General features: G+C 36.1%; 1 protein-coding gene across 14 annotated transcripts in view; it reads left to right on the top strand.

Annotated features, from left to right (window-relative positions):
* The window catches only part of DOCK9 (dedicator of cytokinesis 9), a 128,859-nt gene extending 111,710 nt beyond the window's left edge, over nt 1–17,149 (top strand). For 8 of the 14 annotated variants that reach the window (XM_055702072.1, XM_055702069.1, XM_027812222.2 and 5 more), the window contains exons 46-54: nt 4,943–5,065; nt 5,400–5,513; nt 6,177–6,212; nt 7,032–7,178; nt 9,263–9,473; nt 10,979–11,169; nt 12,383–12,483; nt 12,696–12,834; nt 15,910–17,149. In XM_055702072.1, coding sequence (XP_055558047.1) covers nt 4,943–5,065; nt 5,400–5,513; nt 6,177–6,212; nt 7,032–7,178; nt 9,263–9,473; nt 10,979–11,169; nt 12,383–12,483; nt 12,696–12,834; nt 15,910–16,032 — 1,185 coding nt within the window. In that variant the 3' untranslated portion in view covers nt 16,033–17,149. The remainder of the gene's footprint in view (nt 1–4,942; nt 5,066–5,399; nt 5,514–6,176; nt 6,213–7,031; nt 7,179–9,262; nt 9,474–10,978; nt 11,170–12,382; nt 12,484–12,695; nt 12,835–15,909) is intronic. The other 6 variants (XM_055702074.1, XM_055702071.1, XM_027812224.2 and 3 more) reach the window with 1 other exon arrangement.
* The last annotated feature ends 2,735 nt before the right edge of the window (nt 17,150–19,884 follow it).

Below are 19,884 nucleotides of genomic sequence, written 5' to 3'. Positions count from 1 at the left end.
GTTAAAATTGATGCACACTGAAGTGCTGTTTGTTTTTCCAAGTTTCGTGTTTCAATCTGGAGGCTGACTAATATGATGGATATTATAATTGTTTTCTTAGCTGCTAACCTTATCCTAAAACTGAAATAAAAAATTTCTGTGAGCTGTCGCAGCTTTACAGAATTTACTTTATGCATATTTTTTAAATAAAGCACTAGGACATAGACTCCACCACTATCGAATAAAAGCAAGCAAAACGGGGTTTTCAAGCTGCTTGACAGGATGAACACTACTGTGGTTTATTTATTAGTAAGCAAGATCTGGTTTGTTTTGAAACTGGCTTTGATTTAGATTATTACTACACTAGTAATCATGAACATGTATTCACTGATTTTTGCTGGTACAGTTTCCCTAAGCAAAAATGCCATAACAGTGAAAGTGGTTTTACTCACACCAGGCTTGCCTCAATGCTGTTGGGTTTTTTTTCCTGGGTTAAGTTTCCCTCCTTGTGTCTTTGCTGATCCATCTGAGCTGGCTTTACAGTGACTTTTAAGAAGCCTATATGAAAAGGTTATTCATAATCTTGCTCATGAAGAGCTATGTGTACACTATATATTTGCCAGTATAGGCAGGGGAGGGAGGGACAGACCACTACTTGCAGTAGCTGTGTTGGAAAAATTACTGGTGTGTAAGCATAATTGTACAACAAAAATTTTTTTCTTTTGTGATCTAGTTTGTATATGGCAAAGGTATATGACAAAATTATTTGACTGGTCAAATTGTGACAATGCTGACAGATTTAGGAGGAACATACAGAAGACTTGATGGTTTCAACCTGGCTTTAGGCCTAGGGTACCTCGGTACTGTTCTGCTCTATAGTTTTAAGACAAAATTCGTTGACTTGCCTCTTTCTGGGAAGTCAGGAGTTGGAATTACTTGAAATGAGAAATACAGTGCTTTTCCTTTCCAAAGACAATAGCAGATTGATTTTGTAAAAAATGTGTATATTATATTCTTTAAATGACTGATTCTCCTGATCTAGCATGAAATTTATCATGTTACTCAAAGCAAAATATATGCTGCTTTAAGCGAGCCAAGAGTTGGAGAGTTGGGTTTCTAGTGACTACTGCTGATGGAAACTTTTCTTAGGAATTCTTCTCAGTGTCTACCTGACAAACCATTTGTCAGAGCTAAATTCTTTTGTATTGTTTAAATTGGAATGTCTTTATTCTTTTTCTTGTTAGTCAGGCCCTGCAAAAAGAATATACTGCTTTTTCTAGGTCATTGAACCCTATGCAAATTTATTTCCATCCCTCAGTATTTCCATGGAATGGAAGTAAGCCAAGAGTGAAATTATAAGCCTGTTGAGCTCGCAAAAGGTTCAAGCCTTGCCAAATTTCCGTTTTCCCTGCATGCAGCCCTTTTAAACTTAACCATGTATTACTCTAACTGATGAAATATTGAAAAAAGTCATGATGTTTCAGATAGCTTCGTATAGTTCACCCCAGGAAGAGTAATAATAGGGTAGAATTGTTTGGGTTTTAGTAGACTAAAAATCATGGATAGATTAAGATTACTAGTATATTACAGAAATACTTCAAAACAGGTAGTCTAGTTGCTTCATGAGTAGGAACATATTCATGTATGGAGTGCTTAGTCAGTATGTTCTTCTGTAAGCAAAACTACATTAGTCTAAGAAAAAAAATCACGTGATAGATCAATTGGGTACAGAAATCAAGAAACCAGAAATATCTTTCAAGCTGTATTTACTACTGCTGAGCAAAATGGTGATCCGATGGGAATTCTTCCTATACACAGTAACAAGATTCATGTGGCATTTGTTTCTTAAGACTTAGAGTTTCCCTGGAAGCTAGTTACTTTAGAGTTAAATCTCCAAAGGAGTAATTACAAGTATGGGGGGTCAGGGGCTGTCCCTCCGTGTTTTTAAGAAGGGCAAAACATCTTTTATATTCTCCAGTTTATGTAAAGTCTCCCTAATTCAGTGAAATTATCTTAAGACCATGTAGTTTCTCATTTTAAAAATTGAAATTTTAAAAATTCTCTCATTTTAAAAGAATTCTTTCTCAGGCCAGGGTTACCCTGACTAATTTCCTAAACTAGCCAGTAGAAAAAAACCCAAAATTGTGGTTCAGTTTTGTTTTTTAAACAAAGTTACTGTGTGCATTTTTAATAAAACAGGTGTTTACCTAGACAGCCTATTCAGCAGCACAAATCAAATTGTTCTTGCAGAACTAAAACTTTTCTGGGTGTCAGAAACAGGAAGGTGAAAATCTGGAACTTGATACACCCTTTCCATGTTAGACTTCACTGTAAGCAGTCCATCTGTGAGAGATCAGAGCTATGGCTAATAGGCCTGTGGCAAGTGCCAGATTCCATGCAGATTAAGGTTGGAAGCAATTTCATTCAGTTTTGTTGTACTTTTCCAAAATAAACTCTGCCAGAATGCAGCTCCACCACAGATTTTAAGTCAATCTCTACCTTCCTATTTGTTTTTTTCTGGTCTCTTGTTTGACTTTCCATGAGAGGATTTCTGACTTGCAGAGTTGTAAATGAAAGTGCATCACAGCTCACATGATCACATGCAGTGTAATTCAATATATTTGAAGCACTTTATGAAAAACCGAAATAGGTACTTAACAAACATATAAGATAATTTGTATGGTGGTGAAGGCTGATACTCGGGCTGATACTGTCTAGCATCTTCATTAGCAATCTAGGTCACGGGATACAGTGTATCATCAAGTTTGTGAATGAAACTAAATGGAGAGGAGTGACTGATACGTCGGGGGGCAGGGCTGCCATTTAGAGGGATCTCAAACTGAAGGAACACAGAAGCCTCTCAAGAGTTCTACAAAGACAAGTGCGAGGCCTTGCATCTGTGGAAAAAATCAGCCAAGGTCTCAGTACAGGCTGGGGATGGACTGGCTGGGCAGCAGCTCTGCAGCAAGACCTGGGAGTTCACTAGTGGACAAGAGGTTGAATGGGAATCGTCAGTGTAGCCTTGTGGTTGTAGCATGCTGAGTTGTATTAGAAAAAGTCAAGAAGTAGAGGGAAGTGGGTTTTCCCCCTTCTACTTAGCATTTCTGGTGCCTGATCTGTAATCTTGTGCCCAGTGCTGACCCCTCAAAGTCAAGAGAGATACCAACAAACTGGAAAAAGTCCAGCTCCTGAGGGTTAGTGGCAGAACCAGACTCTTCTAAGAGGTGTGCCATAAAAGGGTTAAGAAGCTGTTCTCACAGGTTATGAGGGAAGCTCTTGCTGGAGTCTTCCAGTGCAAATGGATAAGCACTGAGATAGGTGGCCCAGAAATCTTGGGTTCTTTTCCTCCCTCCTATCAGCTCTCACACATGAAGCTTTTGCTCTTTATATTTTTTTCCTATGTGCAAATGAGATTTTACTGCTTTTCTGCATTTGGATGCCCTCTGGTGTCTGAGCTAAGTCTCTTGTCATAAAACAGTGTTTGTGGGCAGCCCTTGTCATCCAGCAGTGACACTGGTCTTTCCGTTCTCACTGCCTGGTTGCTGAGGATGGAGATACTGGGGAGTCTGTACAGCCCCATAATGACTGGGGGAAAGGATATGTTTCAGGGACCATTGCAGCACACAGATAAGGGTGGCATTTTTCAGTCTCTTTTTGCTCTCAGTATTAAAGTTGGCTTTTCTTAGTGATGTCTTTATGTTGTCGTAGTCATCTACCAAAGGTGGGAAGGGAATAGAGTAGCATTGGATCCCTTCTAAGGATAAAAGGAGTTATTTCCAGATTCTGGCTTCACCAGTACAATGCAAGAATGGTACCAGAAGGTCTCAAGAAGTAGAAATTTCATGTCTTCTGACATCTCTGTCTGAGACTTGGATTCTCTTGGAGATTCTTGGAGGTCCAAACATGGACTGAGATGTGTTAGGGTACGTGGATGGGAACGGACTTCTTCACAGTGATTCTGTCACACTCAAGCCATGAGCAAGTATATGACAGCTTCATCACAGGAGCTGTAAGATGCTCCGTAACATCTGTAAAATTGTTTGTTATAACTGAGTTAATGGAGTTAGACAAGTAATTTAAATTTATGAAAACTAGACTAACTAATAGTGTTACCTTAGTTTTGTTATGCTTATTGAAGTAGAAGAAATTAAATGAGTGGAAAGTAAAAAATTATGGCAAACTGAAGGCAGAGACTTTATATTTACAATGTAACTGCAGAAATGCAAAATGTATGCTTCCATTCTAACATACAGATAAGCATAGTTCTTAGTTAACCTTAAATAACTATGTTTTTGCTACAAGGGTATTAGGATCAAACCCAACAAAGCCAAGGTGGTTTCTTGCTTATATGACTCTGTTTTGACCCTGCAGGATTTCTCTTCTCTAACTGTTGTTATATTTATTTTCATTCTGGACCACATATACCAAATTCCACTGTTGTACCTTGGTAATTACTTCTGAGTACAGATTTTTGGTATTGTAACTTTTTGTTTTATTGTTGATGTAATTTGTTTGATAGTTTCCTTCAGAACCATTACAGTCAAATGTTTGTATTGCTGTCTTTTAAAAATAATGCGCTCTCTGCAAAACCAAAAAAAAAAACCCAAGGAAACACCGCTTTGGAAAAAAGCGTGTTGCAAGTAAGACAGGTGTCTCAAGGTAAGACTTTGGCTTCTCACACGGGTGTCATTTTTAGAACTTAAGAAGTCAGGAGTACGTAAAAGAAAAGTACTGTTCCTGGGAAATACAAAAAGTACATGTGATACACTCAGACCGTTCTGTTCTATTTTGTTTCCTTTTAGCAGTTATTGATTGCCACAATAATTTAAATTACTTTGTTTAGATAATCTTGTTTTGAGGCAAGATCTCCCTTTGTATTAGGAAGAGCTTTGGTATAATTATTTGCTGTGCTTTTCACAAGTACTGAATTGTTGTATGTTACCAAATGTGTGTCCAAATCTAGGATGTGCTGATGGAATTGTTGGAGCAGTGTGCTGATGGACTCTGGAAGGCAGAACGCTATGAGCTCATTGCTGACATATATAAACTCATAATTCCCATTTATGAAAAACGGAGAGATTTTGAGGTACTCAATTCATCATAAGTAAATTTGAGGAAGAAAAAAATTCTGATTTTTCTAGTCTTAACTGCATGACATGTTGGACATCACAGAACAAAATTACTAAAACTAACTGAAATATGAACGTGCTGAAAAATTTGTTTTCATTTTAAACAGTTTATTTTTATTTAAATAAAAATTAAAAATTAATCTTGCATACTGTCATTCTGATACAAGTGCTAAACCTGTTACTACTGTTCAGTTAAACATGTTTACTGGCTATAAGGACATCATTTATTGTCTTAAGGTAGGAAAGTTCTATGTTATTCTCTACACTATGATTGTTTTCTTTTATTTTTAGAGGCTTGCTCATTTATATGACACTCTTCATCGAGCATACAGTAAAGTAACAGAAGTTATGCATACAGGCAAAAGACTGCTGGGTACTTATTTCAGGGTAGCGTTCTTTGGACAGGTGAGTATTATTTAACTATCATTTGTCAGCTCTATGCAGTAAGAAAAACCTGAATTTATTTTACAAGGTATACTATTTAATGATCTATATTGATACCATGACATAAAAAGGACAAGAAACGTGTTCTTTAAGAAACACTTATTCACCATCAGTAATTTAGTTTAAAACATTTATCAATTCCAATACAATTCTTCATTATTTTCCTCAGTAAATTTTTTACTTTTTTTTTCTTTTTTCTTCTTTTATTTACTACCTTAAGGCAGCGGTAAGTTTTCTGTAATGTCAGTTCTTAACAACGTATTGACTTAATGTCTGTAATGCTACAGTGTGGTTTGCAAGGCTGCTTCTTAGATTGGTATGCATCGATAGCCATTGCAATTCAAAAAATAGCATTAAGTTCCATTTAGGGAACAAATCACCCTTTTGTATGCATCAGTATTGCATGCTTTGAACAAAAGTTCTGGCTGTGTACTGGACAGCTTCACATCCTGCAATATGTGTCTAGAATTGCGTATGCATCAGTATGGTATCACACAGCATCAAGTAATACCCTTTCTACATGCATAGCCCAGTTGCTAATTGTTCAGCTGAGCATGGAGAATTGTAAAATACTCTGAGCAGTATAACTTTACATGTATTCTGTTGTCTTTTATAACTTTATAGCAATACCAGTTTACAGACAGTGAAACAGATGTTGAGGTAATTACAGTAACCGCTTACAAAGCAAGCAATGCAGTAAAAACTACTGCATTTCACCTTAGTTTGATGTGGGTATTTTTGTCAATCTAGCCTGTGTTTATACATGTTATGTTGTGCTTTTCTATTTTGTCTATTTCATTTATGACAGAAGTGTTTATTTTCTTGTTTCAAACCTGAACTCAGACATGGCTTCTTGTTTTAAACCAATGACCTGTTTCACTTCCCATGTACTCTACTTTGCATTTAGTTACGGTTTTAAAACATATGCCTTATGTAATAAAAATAAAGAAGTATATGGTAATATGGTACAACATAAACCTAAGATCTTTACATAAATTAAACTTCGATTTCTGGGATTATTTTTTTATTACTACATAAAGATTTTTTTCAGATTATTTTTATGGAAACTATTGCCAAGGTACTCACTTATGAATCAGATAGTCCTGTCGAGCAACAAGACTGTTGTTGCAACTCTTTTGGCAAGTGAAACAGTGCCGAAAGTTCACTTTTATATAAAAGTGAAAAAAGTTATCTCAAAGGCTTGGCACACCATAAAATTACAACAAAACCTTTAAAATTTTAACTGTGTGTTGTCATTATCTTTCACTCATTCTGTAGTAGATAATTACATTTTTCTGAGTTTTTTTTTTATTTGCTTAGGAATACCTTTTTTACGTAGATTCTAATTTCTCTTTATTTATGTTTGCTTGAATCCTGATGTTAAATGTTTGTTTGCTTTGAACCACACGCATTATGTTCATCTTAATCATTGCTCTATGTGGTTTTTTCCCAAGATTTTGATTACTTTATTTTTTACAGGGATTCTTTGAGGATGAAGACGGAAAGGAATATATCTATAAAGAGCCTAAACTCACACCTCTTTCAGAAATTTCCCAAAGACTCCAAAAACTCTACTCTGACAAATTTGGATCTGAAAATGTCAAAATGATTCAGGATTCTGGCAAAGTATGATCTTGATCCTCTATAAAAAATTCTAATAAATTACTTCCACTAATCCACTTGAAATACTGTGGGATCACTGTCTGTTACTCATTTGGCACACAAACATATGTGTCTAAACATGCTAGTGGTTGAAGGGCATGACAGAAATATCATCTTCTATTAAGGTTACCTTTAAGAACAACAAAAAAACCCCTTAATTTCCATGGTGTTACCTCTCAAAATAATAATTGTGTCTTAGGACAAATTTGGATTATGATCAGTTTGTGTTAACTTTAGCTATATTTCTTGCCAGTTCATGCACACTCATTCTTTGGAAGTTTGTCCCTTTTCTGCATCTTGAGAAGTCCGAACTTCTTTCAGGAAAGAAGTAGGAAACAGAGAAAAGTACCTCTTCTGAGAAAAGTACCATATGTAATTAATACTTTAACTCTGTATCAGTTGTTATCGTTTGCCTATGTCTCTGAGCCTGTTCAATTTTTATAAACATTTAAACTGTAGGAAAAAAAAAAATGCTCACGCAGAGTCATCTGGTTAGATCTGGAATTGTCGCAGGAAATACTTTCCTTTGCAATTGAAGGCTCCAAAACTGGTGAACTAAAGAGAGCTACAATATCCCGTATGCTGAGAAGAACACATACTGTGCAAATTGCCTCTCTGCATTCCTTTTGTTCCCTTCCTCAGCCAATTTTTAACTTTTGTTTGGCCTCAGACTTTATGGTGATTTTTTCTTATGATAATTTCCTGTCTCTTCTGTTACTTGATTCTGCCAGTAAGATCACAAAGGTCTGCACTTCTTGGACTGAAAGTGCAGCAGTGGTGGGCTTTTCAATGCTGGAACTTAAGGAGAGGAGGACTTACACAAAGGCTAGGTTTCATGCCATGGAAGGCAAGAGATTTATATTGTAATCTCAGTTTTTCACAGCTCTTCCAGTGTACTCTCCTGATTTCTTTACAATTAATTATAGTGCATATGTTTGTCAGCATTTATAGGGAACATTTTTCTATCAGCTATATCAGAATGAGTACGTAAATTATATAATTTACCACTTAAATTCCAGTCCAATAATATTAAATAAAAAAAGTAATAATAATCAAGCAGCATGTGCTAATAAAAATGGATTACAGCAGGGAGATCTTAGCTCTGTTCCCGGTTTGCTCCAGAACTTACCTGGTGACTTCATGTGTCTATTTGCATTGCTATTTTTCCCACTTAGTTTATAGAATTGAAATGGGTCAGAGACAGGCAGAGATAACGTGAGTATTTGACATGAGACTAAAGTGGTAGGCAACAACATTTAGAAAGATGCACAGGTTTAAGGTGCCCTCTTTATCCTGTAGTTGGGGGGAATTTACAAAAAAAAATAATCATCCTTGGTCCATTTAGGGACCCTGCTGGGCAAAGATTTAGTGTCCTTATCTATTGATACTGGAGCCTCGTTGCTGCTTTTAGCAAATTAAAGACCTGGCAGTCTATGAGGCTCTTTGTTTCTAGAACTGCAAAACTAAATGAGCTTGAGTGGTAAAGGCTTGTTCCCACCATTACATTCTTTGGGAACCTTCATAGGGTGTCACAGTGGAGACAGACAGGTTGGGAGGAATGCCTTCTGAAGGCCATATCTGAGCTATTCACAATGTAGGGGTTTATTTTTAACTCTATAACTTTTTTTTATCACTAGCAATTTTTGGTCTCCAATCTACTGTTGTATCAGCAGTCATGTAGGACAAGTATTTGTTTCTGGGTTTTCTGTATCTGTGTGCCTTCCAGTGTTAATCATGGGTATAACTGTGTATTATGGGTTTTTTTGCAGTTCTGCGTAGAGCAATTATCAATAATGAATGTGTTTTTTTAAAAAAAAAAAACAAACAAAAAAACCCCACAACCACATGTTGTAATGCATCTAGCTGTGTTGTCTTCCCAATAGAAACAATGCAGAGAAACCCTATAAGAGCATTAATATCTCCTGCATTTTCAATAATTTGAAGGTTAAGAAATGAAATTTGATTTCTGAAGGTTATGTGACTACAATTAAATTCACTTTATTCACAATGTAGCTATTTGATTTTAATTTTTTTTTCATGTTTTTAAGGTAAATCCTAAGGATTTAGATTCAAAATATGCATATATTCAAGTTACACATGTAATTCCATATTTTGAAGAAAAAGAATTGCAGGAAAGAAAAACAGATTTTGAAAGGACTCATAACATTCGTCGCTTTATGTTTGAGATGCCTTTTACACAAGCTGGTAAAAGACAAGGAGGAGTAGAAGAACAGTGTAAGAGAAGGACTATTTTGACAGGTACTGATTGAATGGAAATTTCCTTTAATTTAAAACTACTTTTTTGTTTCTTTTTTGCACTTATTTCTTAGATACTTAGGTTTTTCTATATGTTGTGTATTTGTCAGAAAAAATCCTTTAGAAGATTGCACGCAACTGTTAGAGATGATAAGAATTGCAAAGTATACCGAAATACTGTTAGAACAACCTTTTGAAATCAATGCATACTTGAAAATAATACTCCAAAATGTGATATGCAAACACTTATAAATGACCATCTGAGAATACGTATATGACTGTGATTTCTTAACCCCTAAGCACTGGAAAAAGAGAGTAAAATCTCATATGCAACTAAGTTCTAACTATCCTTGACTTCTAAATAATTTGGGGTTTTTTTTAATAAGTCTGCATCTCGCTCTTTGCCCTTCCCTGTGCTCACCTTTCTTTGCTACAAAACGTTGAAGAACAGTGGTATTATGCTTGCAGTCTTGGGTGTGGCATTTTTCAACATTCTTTCAGTCTTCGGATGTGTAAAATGCGGCATTGGTTCTTTTAGCTAAAAGCACGAGGAGAGCCTGAAGGACAAGGTCTGGTTTTATTTCCAGCTCCAGTTTCATTGTGTCTTTGGTCTAATCACTGTGCTTTAGTTTCTCATTTGTTGGCTTTAGAACGGAGAGTGCCCATCTATCTCCCATGGGCTCAAATTTTAAAGATACTTAGTTCACTGATACAAAACATTTTATTGTACTTTTTTTTTTAAGGGAAATAGTTACAGTGTGTTTGGCAGTGTTCCTGTGTAAGGAGTAAATCTGAATTTGTGAAATAACAAGTTGCTTTGAGTGGCAACATTAATTCAAATATTCTAATTCTGTTCTGTATGGGTTTTTCCATTTTACTTAAAGTCCTTCATAGCTGTCCGCTAAAAAACTTTTTGCATTTTTAGCCAAAACTAGGTTTTTCAGACTGGTTTCTTCAAGGGATAATCCTCAAATACTTTTTGGGTTGTCTTTTTTCTTAAGCTTCAAGAATTAAGAATCTGGAGTCTAGCTTTCCTTTTTAGAAAAAGACTGTTTTGTGGGTTTGTCTTTAATGACAAATGTGAGAAGCTCACACTTATCTTAATACAGTGGTAAAACCAATTTAAATAAGTGACTTTAGCTATGGACAGCTGACATAATACTTGTGAGGAACAGCTTTGCTATTTTTGATTCTTCTCAGAGATATGTGGATGATAAACAATTCTTTTTACAGTTCTTGTATGAATCAAGTTCAAATGGTTTAATTTTTGGTTATTAGAAGCAGTAATGACAGTGACCTTTCTTTGCTGTAATACATGTAAAGCTATACATACTTCCATTTTCAATATTTGGTTTCCCAGTACATTTGGTAGTATTTCTAATTATATAATAGGGTATTAAATTGGGCAACTAATTACATCAAAATGAGATTTTAGCATAAAATTATTTCAAAACACACCTCATTCAAAAACCTTTTTCTAACTATATTAAATGTGTTCCCATCTGTAGCTATACATTGTTTCCCTTATGTGAAGAAGCGCATTCCAGTAATGTATCAGCACCATACTGATTTAAACCCAATTGAAGTAGCCATTGATGAAATGAGTAAAAAAGTTGCAGAACTTCGGCAGCTTTGCTCTTCAGCTGAAGTGGATATGATCAAATTGCAGCTGAAGCTACAAGGAAGTGTCAGTGTTCAGGTAAGACCATATACTTTGTCATTCAGCTCTTCCACTTGCTTCTGTCCCTGGAAAATTATATAAGTAGTTGGTTCATCATTAGTTTGTTATGTATATTCAAGACTGTGCTAAATTAGAAATACGCTCACTGTTTGCATTTATTTCCAGAATAGGAAAAGCAATAAAAATATTTCATGTAAACACTGATCATGGACAGTTACATAAAAGGGTTAAGATTCAACTCTGGAATCTATGGTGGTCTGAGCCCCACCTGGTATTGCTGTAAAGCTGAAACTACCATGAAACAGTGACTTCCCATATGAGAGTGAATGAGCATATTTTGGCTAGATGCAGATCTGCTCACAGTAGGTTCAACATGGTAATTATTGCTTTTGTATTTTGGTAAGATCCCTATGGAGATGAAGAGGGAATGCCAAAATATAGAAGGAGGGTAACAGTAGAAAATCTCACTGTACAACATTTTGTTACTTGAATGTATAAGGAAACCATCAGATTTATCAAAATAGGGTACCTAAAACAGTTGTAGCATGTACAAGTCAGTGTGGTCAGGGTCTTAAGAAAGCAGTGACAAAAGTGCTGCTCTGTTATTTTTAGTTGATTCAAATCAAAGGAACGGTAAACACAGCTATCTGAAATGAGCTGTTTTCATGTTGAAGAGAACAAAAGAAACAAAAGCAACAATAAACCAAGGTTCCAGAATCTGCAAGTTGTCAAGCTACCATTTTGGATGAGAAGGGAGGGGCTGTCACTGTTAACATAAAAGAATAATAGGGATGAGTCAGAAATCATTGAATCCACTTTTCATGTAGCTGCCGTAATAGCACAGTTAAATTTCAGGAAATTATTGCAGAATTTTCAGCTTGGAAGAGTGTTTTCAATAGATAAGCATATCAAACAGTAGTAGATTTAGCTCATTTTCCTCATTTTCCCACCTCACTTTCATAAATAGAGATGACAAATTGCTGTTATCAGCAGTTACTTTGCCACTTCATCAGTGGTTTCTTTGTGCCAGGACAGGTTCATACAGGGTGCTGTAGAGACCTCTCATGCTCTTATGTGCCAGCTCCAGCAGTTTTCTTACTTCATAAGTCCAGTTTTCTTGAAATCACTGTGTTCCAAGAAAATGAAATCAGACACACACCTGTAGTACCTGTTATTGCTAAGACCGTATGTCAGAGAACTGACTTTATTTTGTAATCCTTATTCTTTTTAGGTTAATGCTGGTCCATTAGCATATGCAAGAGCTTTCTTAGATGACACAAACACCAAAAGATATCCAGACAATAAAGTAAAGCTACTAAAGGAAGTTTTTAGGTATGTGGTTTTTTGTTTGGTGGTGGGTTTTATTTTTTGGGGGGTGGGGGGAATTGACTTTTTTCCCCAAGATTGATATCATAATGACTTTTTTTTTTACTTTTATAGTTTCTGACCGTATGAAAACATATTTTAAGCTGGCATTTTGAATTAATCTTTTGGATTTTGTATTTCTAATTGAGATTTTTTTATTATTCTTTTATCTAAATCAGGCAATTTGTTGAAGCTTGTGGGCATGCTCTGGGTGTAAATGAACGACTTATAAAGGAAGATCAGTTGGAATATCAAGAAGAAATGAAGGCAAACTACAGAGAAATGGCAAAAGAACTTTCTGAAATAATGCATGAACAAGTATGTGCTAATATTAAATCATACATACCAACGTTCAGAATGTAGCTGTAATGTTGAACCCACTAGGAAAAGAGTATGTAATGCTTTATACAAGAGGATTGTTTCTTTTTTTTCTTTATTGGAGTATAAGCATATCATGGAATTGTGGAACTTCCTCATTTTTTTGTTTGTGCATTTTCTGCAGATGCTTTCTTGACCTTCAGAATCAAGTCTTTCTCATTAAGAAAGTAGATCTGGTTCACACCAGTCTGGTTTTTTGCAGGAGAGAGACTGTAGCCAAGATAAAACAAATTTACTGACATGAGTATATATATCATTTATACTTCATATGTGTGGTTACAAGGGTCTCTATGACCCAAAAAGCTCATTTTAGTCTGTACTTCCTGGTAACTGTAGGGGAATTGGATCTGCAAGGTTAGCTCTTTTTCTTTAGATTTTGGAGATGTAAGCATTTACTTCCACGACAAAGAGTTAAACTTCTTTCAAGAAGTATTCCAACACATTTTCTTGAGGAGAATCCACTACAGACAAAGAGGATATAGGAGAAGGAAAGCCAAAACTCTCATGGACTGAGATGTAGGACCTTGCATCTGGGATCAATGGTAGAAATGTCTCCTCACTTCAGAGGCAAGGATATTATTTCCGGGAGGACAGGAAGAACTGAAGATTCATACTTGATCCCTGTCGTCTTGACATTTAAATTCGTCACATCAGGTTCCTTTTCTTTAATCCATGGGTGTTTGTATAATCTTTTCCCACAGCCATAGAGTGGCTTATAGCTCTCAACACTCAAGGCTAGTATTTCTGTCCCACAAGAAATACTTGTGTTTTCTGATAATATTTTACCTTACAAATACACATGTCTATGAGACTTCCTTAGATGTGTGACCATAATAGCAACTTTTCTTAGTCTAGGAACCAATGCATCCTGGTCTGGATAACCAGTTGATACAAAGAGGAGCTTAGAGGTTCTCTTGTCCATACAAAAACTATAGGCTTTATTCAGAAATCAAATTGTACAGTAAAAATTAAACTTGAGACCTACCTGAGGTGTTCAGTGTAGCTGGCATTTAAATGCTCTATTAATCTTCCAGGGTTTTTTTCAGGATTGCATCTTTTAGATGTGCAATGACTTTACCCATCTGCAATTTTTTGACATCTCTAAATTATTATTATCCAAGAAGTACTTGCTCGAAAAGGTAGACACTTGTTGGTTTAACAGCTTATCCATAGGCTTATCTAAGAGAGATTTGCCTTTATTCCACCCTTGCTTAGATCGTATCCAAAACTTTTATGGCTATTTTTTTCCCCCTGTTCAAAAATGTGTCGTATCTAGAGTTCACTTCGCATGCCTTCTTGCTGTCTGTTATTTCCTGATGTGGTTTTCTCAGATACTGTGCTGTGAGTAGCGCTGTGCTATGATATAATTATGGTGAAGCACAAGAATACAGCAAGCACATAGGCTTTATTTTCATTCTTGTATTCTTTTGTTATACTATCACAGGGAAAAACTTACCACAAAACTAGCTTTTCTTAACTACCAATGATGGAGAATATTGTGGTACAAGGTTTGTAGGGAATGTTACCATTTGGTCAGAATCTGTGTGTGGCTTGCTTGGGTTTTTTAATAAAAAAACAGTATCTTTCAGATACGCATGTCAAGGAAAACAGTTTTGAAAGATCCCTCAACAGGAAAAGAGGTTGCTTAGCTGACAAAAATGGGACAGTTTGACTGTATTTCAGTGTGACTTACTGAAAAGCAGAGAGCAGTGAAGGGTTTTAGAAAGGAGACGAACTGATTGGACACCTGATTTAGATGAACGAGGTATGTGGGAGGATTAGACAGCTGTACAGAAGACCCTTTTGGAAAAGAGGAGAATGTTTTGATCAAATAGTTTAATGACAATAAATGAAAAATTACTATTCCCCTAGCATAGGAAAAAATAAAAGAATAACAGGATGTACACAAGAAAAAATACTTTTAATTCAATGCAAGATTATGTACATTAGAAGAATATTCGTGTGTGAATTTCCAAAGTTTGATGATAAGAAAAAGCATGTAATGCTTGAAACTTCAGGAGTAAATCACATTGTCTAAAAGTAAACCAAGAAAAGAAGGGGCAAACAACTAATACCTATAAGATAGTGTGAACAGAAAATGGAAGTACAGCGCTGGCTGCAGTAATGTTTACTATTAGCCTACCACTGTGTTCTTTTTATGCAAATGTAATTAGTTGTAAGTAATTAAAGCATGGTATTGGTTTGGTTGGGGTTTTTAAATGAGATAGGTCACTCCCCTGGAAGCTTAGAATCATGAGGCTTTTCACTGAAATCTTTAAAAATGTCACCTTTATGTGCCTGCCTATTGCTGTATTTGGAAAAAGCTTCTCACAATGTTTACTCTAATGTCATTGAAGAAACTATTAGCTGTCTTATTATAGTGTGGGGTTTTAAACAACTGCAAAAATTTTGTTACAAAGAATATAGAAAAGAATTTTAACAGATGTTTCTTTTTTCTTCTCTGCTGCTTGCCAATATGATCAGATGGGATGGTAATTAATTTTCTTTACTTGTGCTCTTAGTTTGTCTGATTTTTATATCATTCCTTTTTTCCCCCAATATTTCTAATCTTAGCATTACTTAGCAGTAAATTTATAGCTGTCAAGAGTAAAGTCTTTTTGGTGCTCTGAAAGCTTTTGATAGAGGTATGATTTGAGCATTTCTTAAGTCAAAAAAAAAAGAAAACAAAAAAGGGAAAAAGCATGCCTGTTGTTGTGAAACTCCTGTTGAAAGTTAACAAGAGAAGTGAGAGAAGCTGTCCAAGCTTCCTCTAGAGAGGACAGTGTAATACCTAAATTAGGAGAACTGACATTGGAGAAATAAATACTGTCCTCCTACAACTAGTAGAGGAGGATAGTTGGAAATGGTGACCACCCTGAAAAAGAAGTTCTGTGCGATTGAGAAAGTACTGCAAAGTTGAGTTGATAAGCAGCATATTGTGAAAGTGGTTCGTTATTTTATAAATTCTTGTGTCATTTTGTAACACTTTGGTAAATACGTATTTTGCATTTTCAGATTACTCCGGTTGAAGAAAAGGCCAGTGTTATACCTAATTCGCTACACATTTTCAACGCCATAAGTGGAACTCCAACAAGCACAACAGTTCATGGGATGCCCAGTTCTTCTTCAGTTGCATGATTGTTTTGTAAAGGGAAGTATGTTCAGGGGTTTTTGTTTGTTTTTAAAGTATGTGGATTTGCTTCGTTGTGTGCAAACTCAGGATGATTTTGAAGCTAAATGTTGGGCACGTGCAAGCTGCATAATTCATACGAACGTCTGAGCACACTTAGCAAACAGCAGTTACTGGTGATAGTTTTTAGAGTAAGGGAGGCGCACATCTATTTTTTTAATCTTGCTGGTAACATTTTAAAAGTAGTCACAATGTCATTGCAGAAGTGCGTGTTGGAAAATTATGAAGTCAAATTTAATTTCTCTTTTTCATTAGAAAGTATTATTAAAATGAATTGCACATTACTAAAAAGTGTTGTGGGATGTAATTTTGCAGATATGTAACATTTGGGTGTTCTTTTTGTGTATGGCACATAGAGATTGATTCCACGTCCAAGAACTATTTTGGGGCTAGACAGAGACACTAGTTTTTTGGGTTTAATGGAACTGACAATAGTAATTTTTGTACCATTTGGCAAATTGTTGTGCTTTATTTTATACCTTGTTGTTTTGGAGGTATGTGAGCTTAGATCTTATTAAACAACTAAATGCAACCAAAGGTCTGTATTAATGAACACTGAGTTATACTAAAATATCAATAGGAGTAAATTGTTATGTACATATTGTTTGTTAATACAGTCCGTACAGTCTGTACATAAATGTATTACATTTCTAAGCATTTTTTAATATTCATACCAGCTCTTAACCTTCTGCTTTCAGTTTATTGTGAAAATTTGCTCATTCCAAGTATATGCAGACTTTACAGTTCATTTATTCCTGTATATAAATAAGTGCAATATAAAGATGTATACAGTCTTTGCTATGTTAGGTTTATAAGCAGTTATTAAAAGAAAAAAAACTTTTGCCAAAGCAATGGAGTATGTAATTGGTAATCATGGTTACTGTGGTAAATGGTGGTATAATTTAAAGCTTTTTCCATATTCTTATTCTTTTAAGACATTAATTTAGTAATTTTATATTTGGGAGAATAAAAGTTTTTAATTTTATTTAACTGGAAGCACTGTCCTGCTGTAATTAAACATTCTGTACTACATCTATATTAAAAGGAAAAAGGTAGTTACTTTTCTCACCGTGTGCTCTGGTTATTATTTTACATTTGTCCCTGAGACTGGGGAAAGAGAAAGGCTTGACTGGAGGGGAAAAAAAAAAAAAAAGGGGAGGGGGGGGGAAAAAAGCTGGCTTTTTGCAGCTTAAGTGTGAGATGCAGGCAATTCTAGGGTTTATTTCATATTCCTTGTCAACAAAGGGAATTTAGGTTATTAATTGAGACATCAGTTTTGGATCCATCACATCTGACTCGAGTAGCATGTTACCATAACTAAAAGTTGTTACTCACCCATACAGTTAAGAAGTTTTGAAGACTTCCTAACCTTATCACATGACAGTAGAAATCATCTTTTCCTTAATGACATATGGTTTACTGTCATTTTCTGTAGCACAGCCTGAAACTCCTGTTGCCATTAATCATTAAAGGTTTTTTCTGAAACAGCTTGTCCTGGGACTGAAATGCTGGATAACTGTGCTTTTCCCAGTTACGCTTCCGAAACAAGCTTCCTGTTTGTTTAAAAAGCATATTCCTTAAATTAAAAAAAAAACCAAAACCAAAACCAAAAAACACAAGCAAAAAAACCAAAACCCACCCAGAGATAAATACTTCTAGACAGTGAACACATATGTTAAAAGATAGTCCCCTTTCTCCCGCTGTACCGTATATGCTATTGCTTTTTTGTTTGTGGGTATAGAAAAACTTTGTTATCTAGCAATGTAATTGCTCTCAAAAAATATTACTAGGAGAAAGTGGTCCCGTAAAGTCATTTTGCCATTCAGGAAGATTTCTGTATCAATATATTAATAGAAATCAGGTACGTCGTGGTGGCTTCTTGCAATTGCCCTACTTTTCCTGACTTCCCCTTTGCCCTGGGAGCAGAACCAATGGTTTCCTACAGTTGTACAACACCTTTTGCACAGTGTCCTCAATTTGATGGAGTTGTATCTGCTAACCAACTTATAAATGTAGTATGTTTTCATAACTGAATATGGTTATCTGTGTAGATTTAGATACATCTAAATATATGTTTAACTTATTTTGCTTGCTTGCTGAAAGTTGGCCTATGAAAAATAGCGAAACGTAGTTGACAAAAGGTTGATGTAGGTTTACATAGGGTAGTGTTAATGATTAGCATGTATGGAACTCTGAGTTCATGGACACTTTGTTTATAGTCTTACATGATTCATTTATGTGAGAGAACACACCCTCTAATGTATTGTTTTGGTTTTAAGATACACTAGAAAATTATAGAACGCCTCCTTAAGTAGAAAATGCCAGAAAAAAAAAGACTATCTACTGCAGTTAACTTGAAAGGGAAAAATACTGCCTAATCGCTAGATATAATTTAAATTACATCCTCCTCCTGAATAATTCATTCTGTATCAGCTCCCCTTTTCTGTTGTTACTTCTGCAACATGTAAATTAACTGTCTAATATGGGTTATTTTTTCTATAAAGACTTGGGTTCTATGCTGGTTTTGGCTGGGATAGAGGTAAATTTCTTGACAGTACCTGGTATGGGGCTATGGTTTTGATTTGATAGAAACAGTGTTGGTGGCACTGGGATGTTTTAACTGTTGCTGAACAGCACATGCACAGAGCCAGGGCCTTTTCTGCTCCTCCAGCCCACCAGCGAGCAGGCTGGGGGGCACAAGGAGCTGGGAGGGGACACAGCCAGGACAGCTGGCCCCAACTGACCAGAGGGATATTCCATACCACATGTCGTCATGCTCAGCAATAAAAACTCTGGAGAAGGTTTGCCAGGGCAGTGGTTGCTTAGGGACTGGCTGGGCATCACTCAGCTAGTGGCAAGCAGGGGGGGTTTGCATCATTTGTTTTTCTTGGGTTTGGTTTTTTGTTTTAGGGGGGGTGGGGTTTAATGTATTAAACTGTCTTTATTTTAACCCACAAGTTTTCTTACTTTTACTTTTCTGATTTTCTCCCTGTCCTGCTCCAGAGGAGTGAGTTAGCTGCTATGTGAAGTTAAACCACAACAGTCCTTTTTAGCACCCAATGTGGGACTTGAACATTTGAGGTAACAGATATGCCCACAGCATGTTCCTGTTTTAACAGGAAAAAACCTTACCTTTTTTAACAGTTGCTGGTTGCAATGTTGATTCACTTGTTCTCAGCTTTGGTTTATCTGGTTGATGCCATGCTCCCTGGGTTTTTTGCTGTACGTCAAATTTGGGAGCTTGTTAAAGGCTGTATTTGACTTCTGCCATTTGCTGTACAGTGTAGCACTTGGTTGTGTTTTGCCTGGGAGAAATAAAATAAAAGCCTTGGCCATGAGCCTAATCTGGTATTTGGGCCCTGCGTTGTTGCCTTCCCCCTATGTCGGGAACCATCTCATGAAGGCAATTAACAATTACACTTTTCCCCTTTTCTCCTCCAAGGACAAACTGGTAGATGAAATGAAGAATGGCACCTTCCTCTTCTTTTCCTGGGGGTTTGATGTTTTTTCCCTTTTTACAGTAACTCTTCAGGATCTTGAACATCCTTGGATAACCAACATACTCCCTATTAGCATGTTTCAAGAGTATGTTTCCAGCTTTTCCTAAGGTTAACCAGATATTTCAGAATGTCCCACAGGGATATGTCCCCAGGCACTATGGTTATGGGTAGCAGGGCATGCGGGTGGGTATGGGCCGGTACCTGGAAGGGTTGTCACCTCTGACTGTCTGGGACTTCGCCGCTGAACAAGTACAGGGTCTTGAAGAAGTGATGGAATATTTGAAAAAAGGATGCCTGGCC

This window comes from Falco cherrug, chromosome 2 (genome assembly GCF_023634085.1).
Source record: "Falco cherrug isolate bFalChe1 chromosome 2, bFalChe1.pri, whole genome shotgun sequence".
In the NCBI taxonomy this organism is placed as follows: Eukaryota; Metazoa; Chordata; class Aves; order Falconiformes; family Falconidae; genus Falco; species Falco cherrug.
The sequence above is the reverse complement of the archived record's forward strand: the minus strand, read 5'-3'. Positions and strand labels throughout refer to the sequence as shown.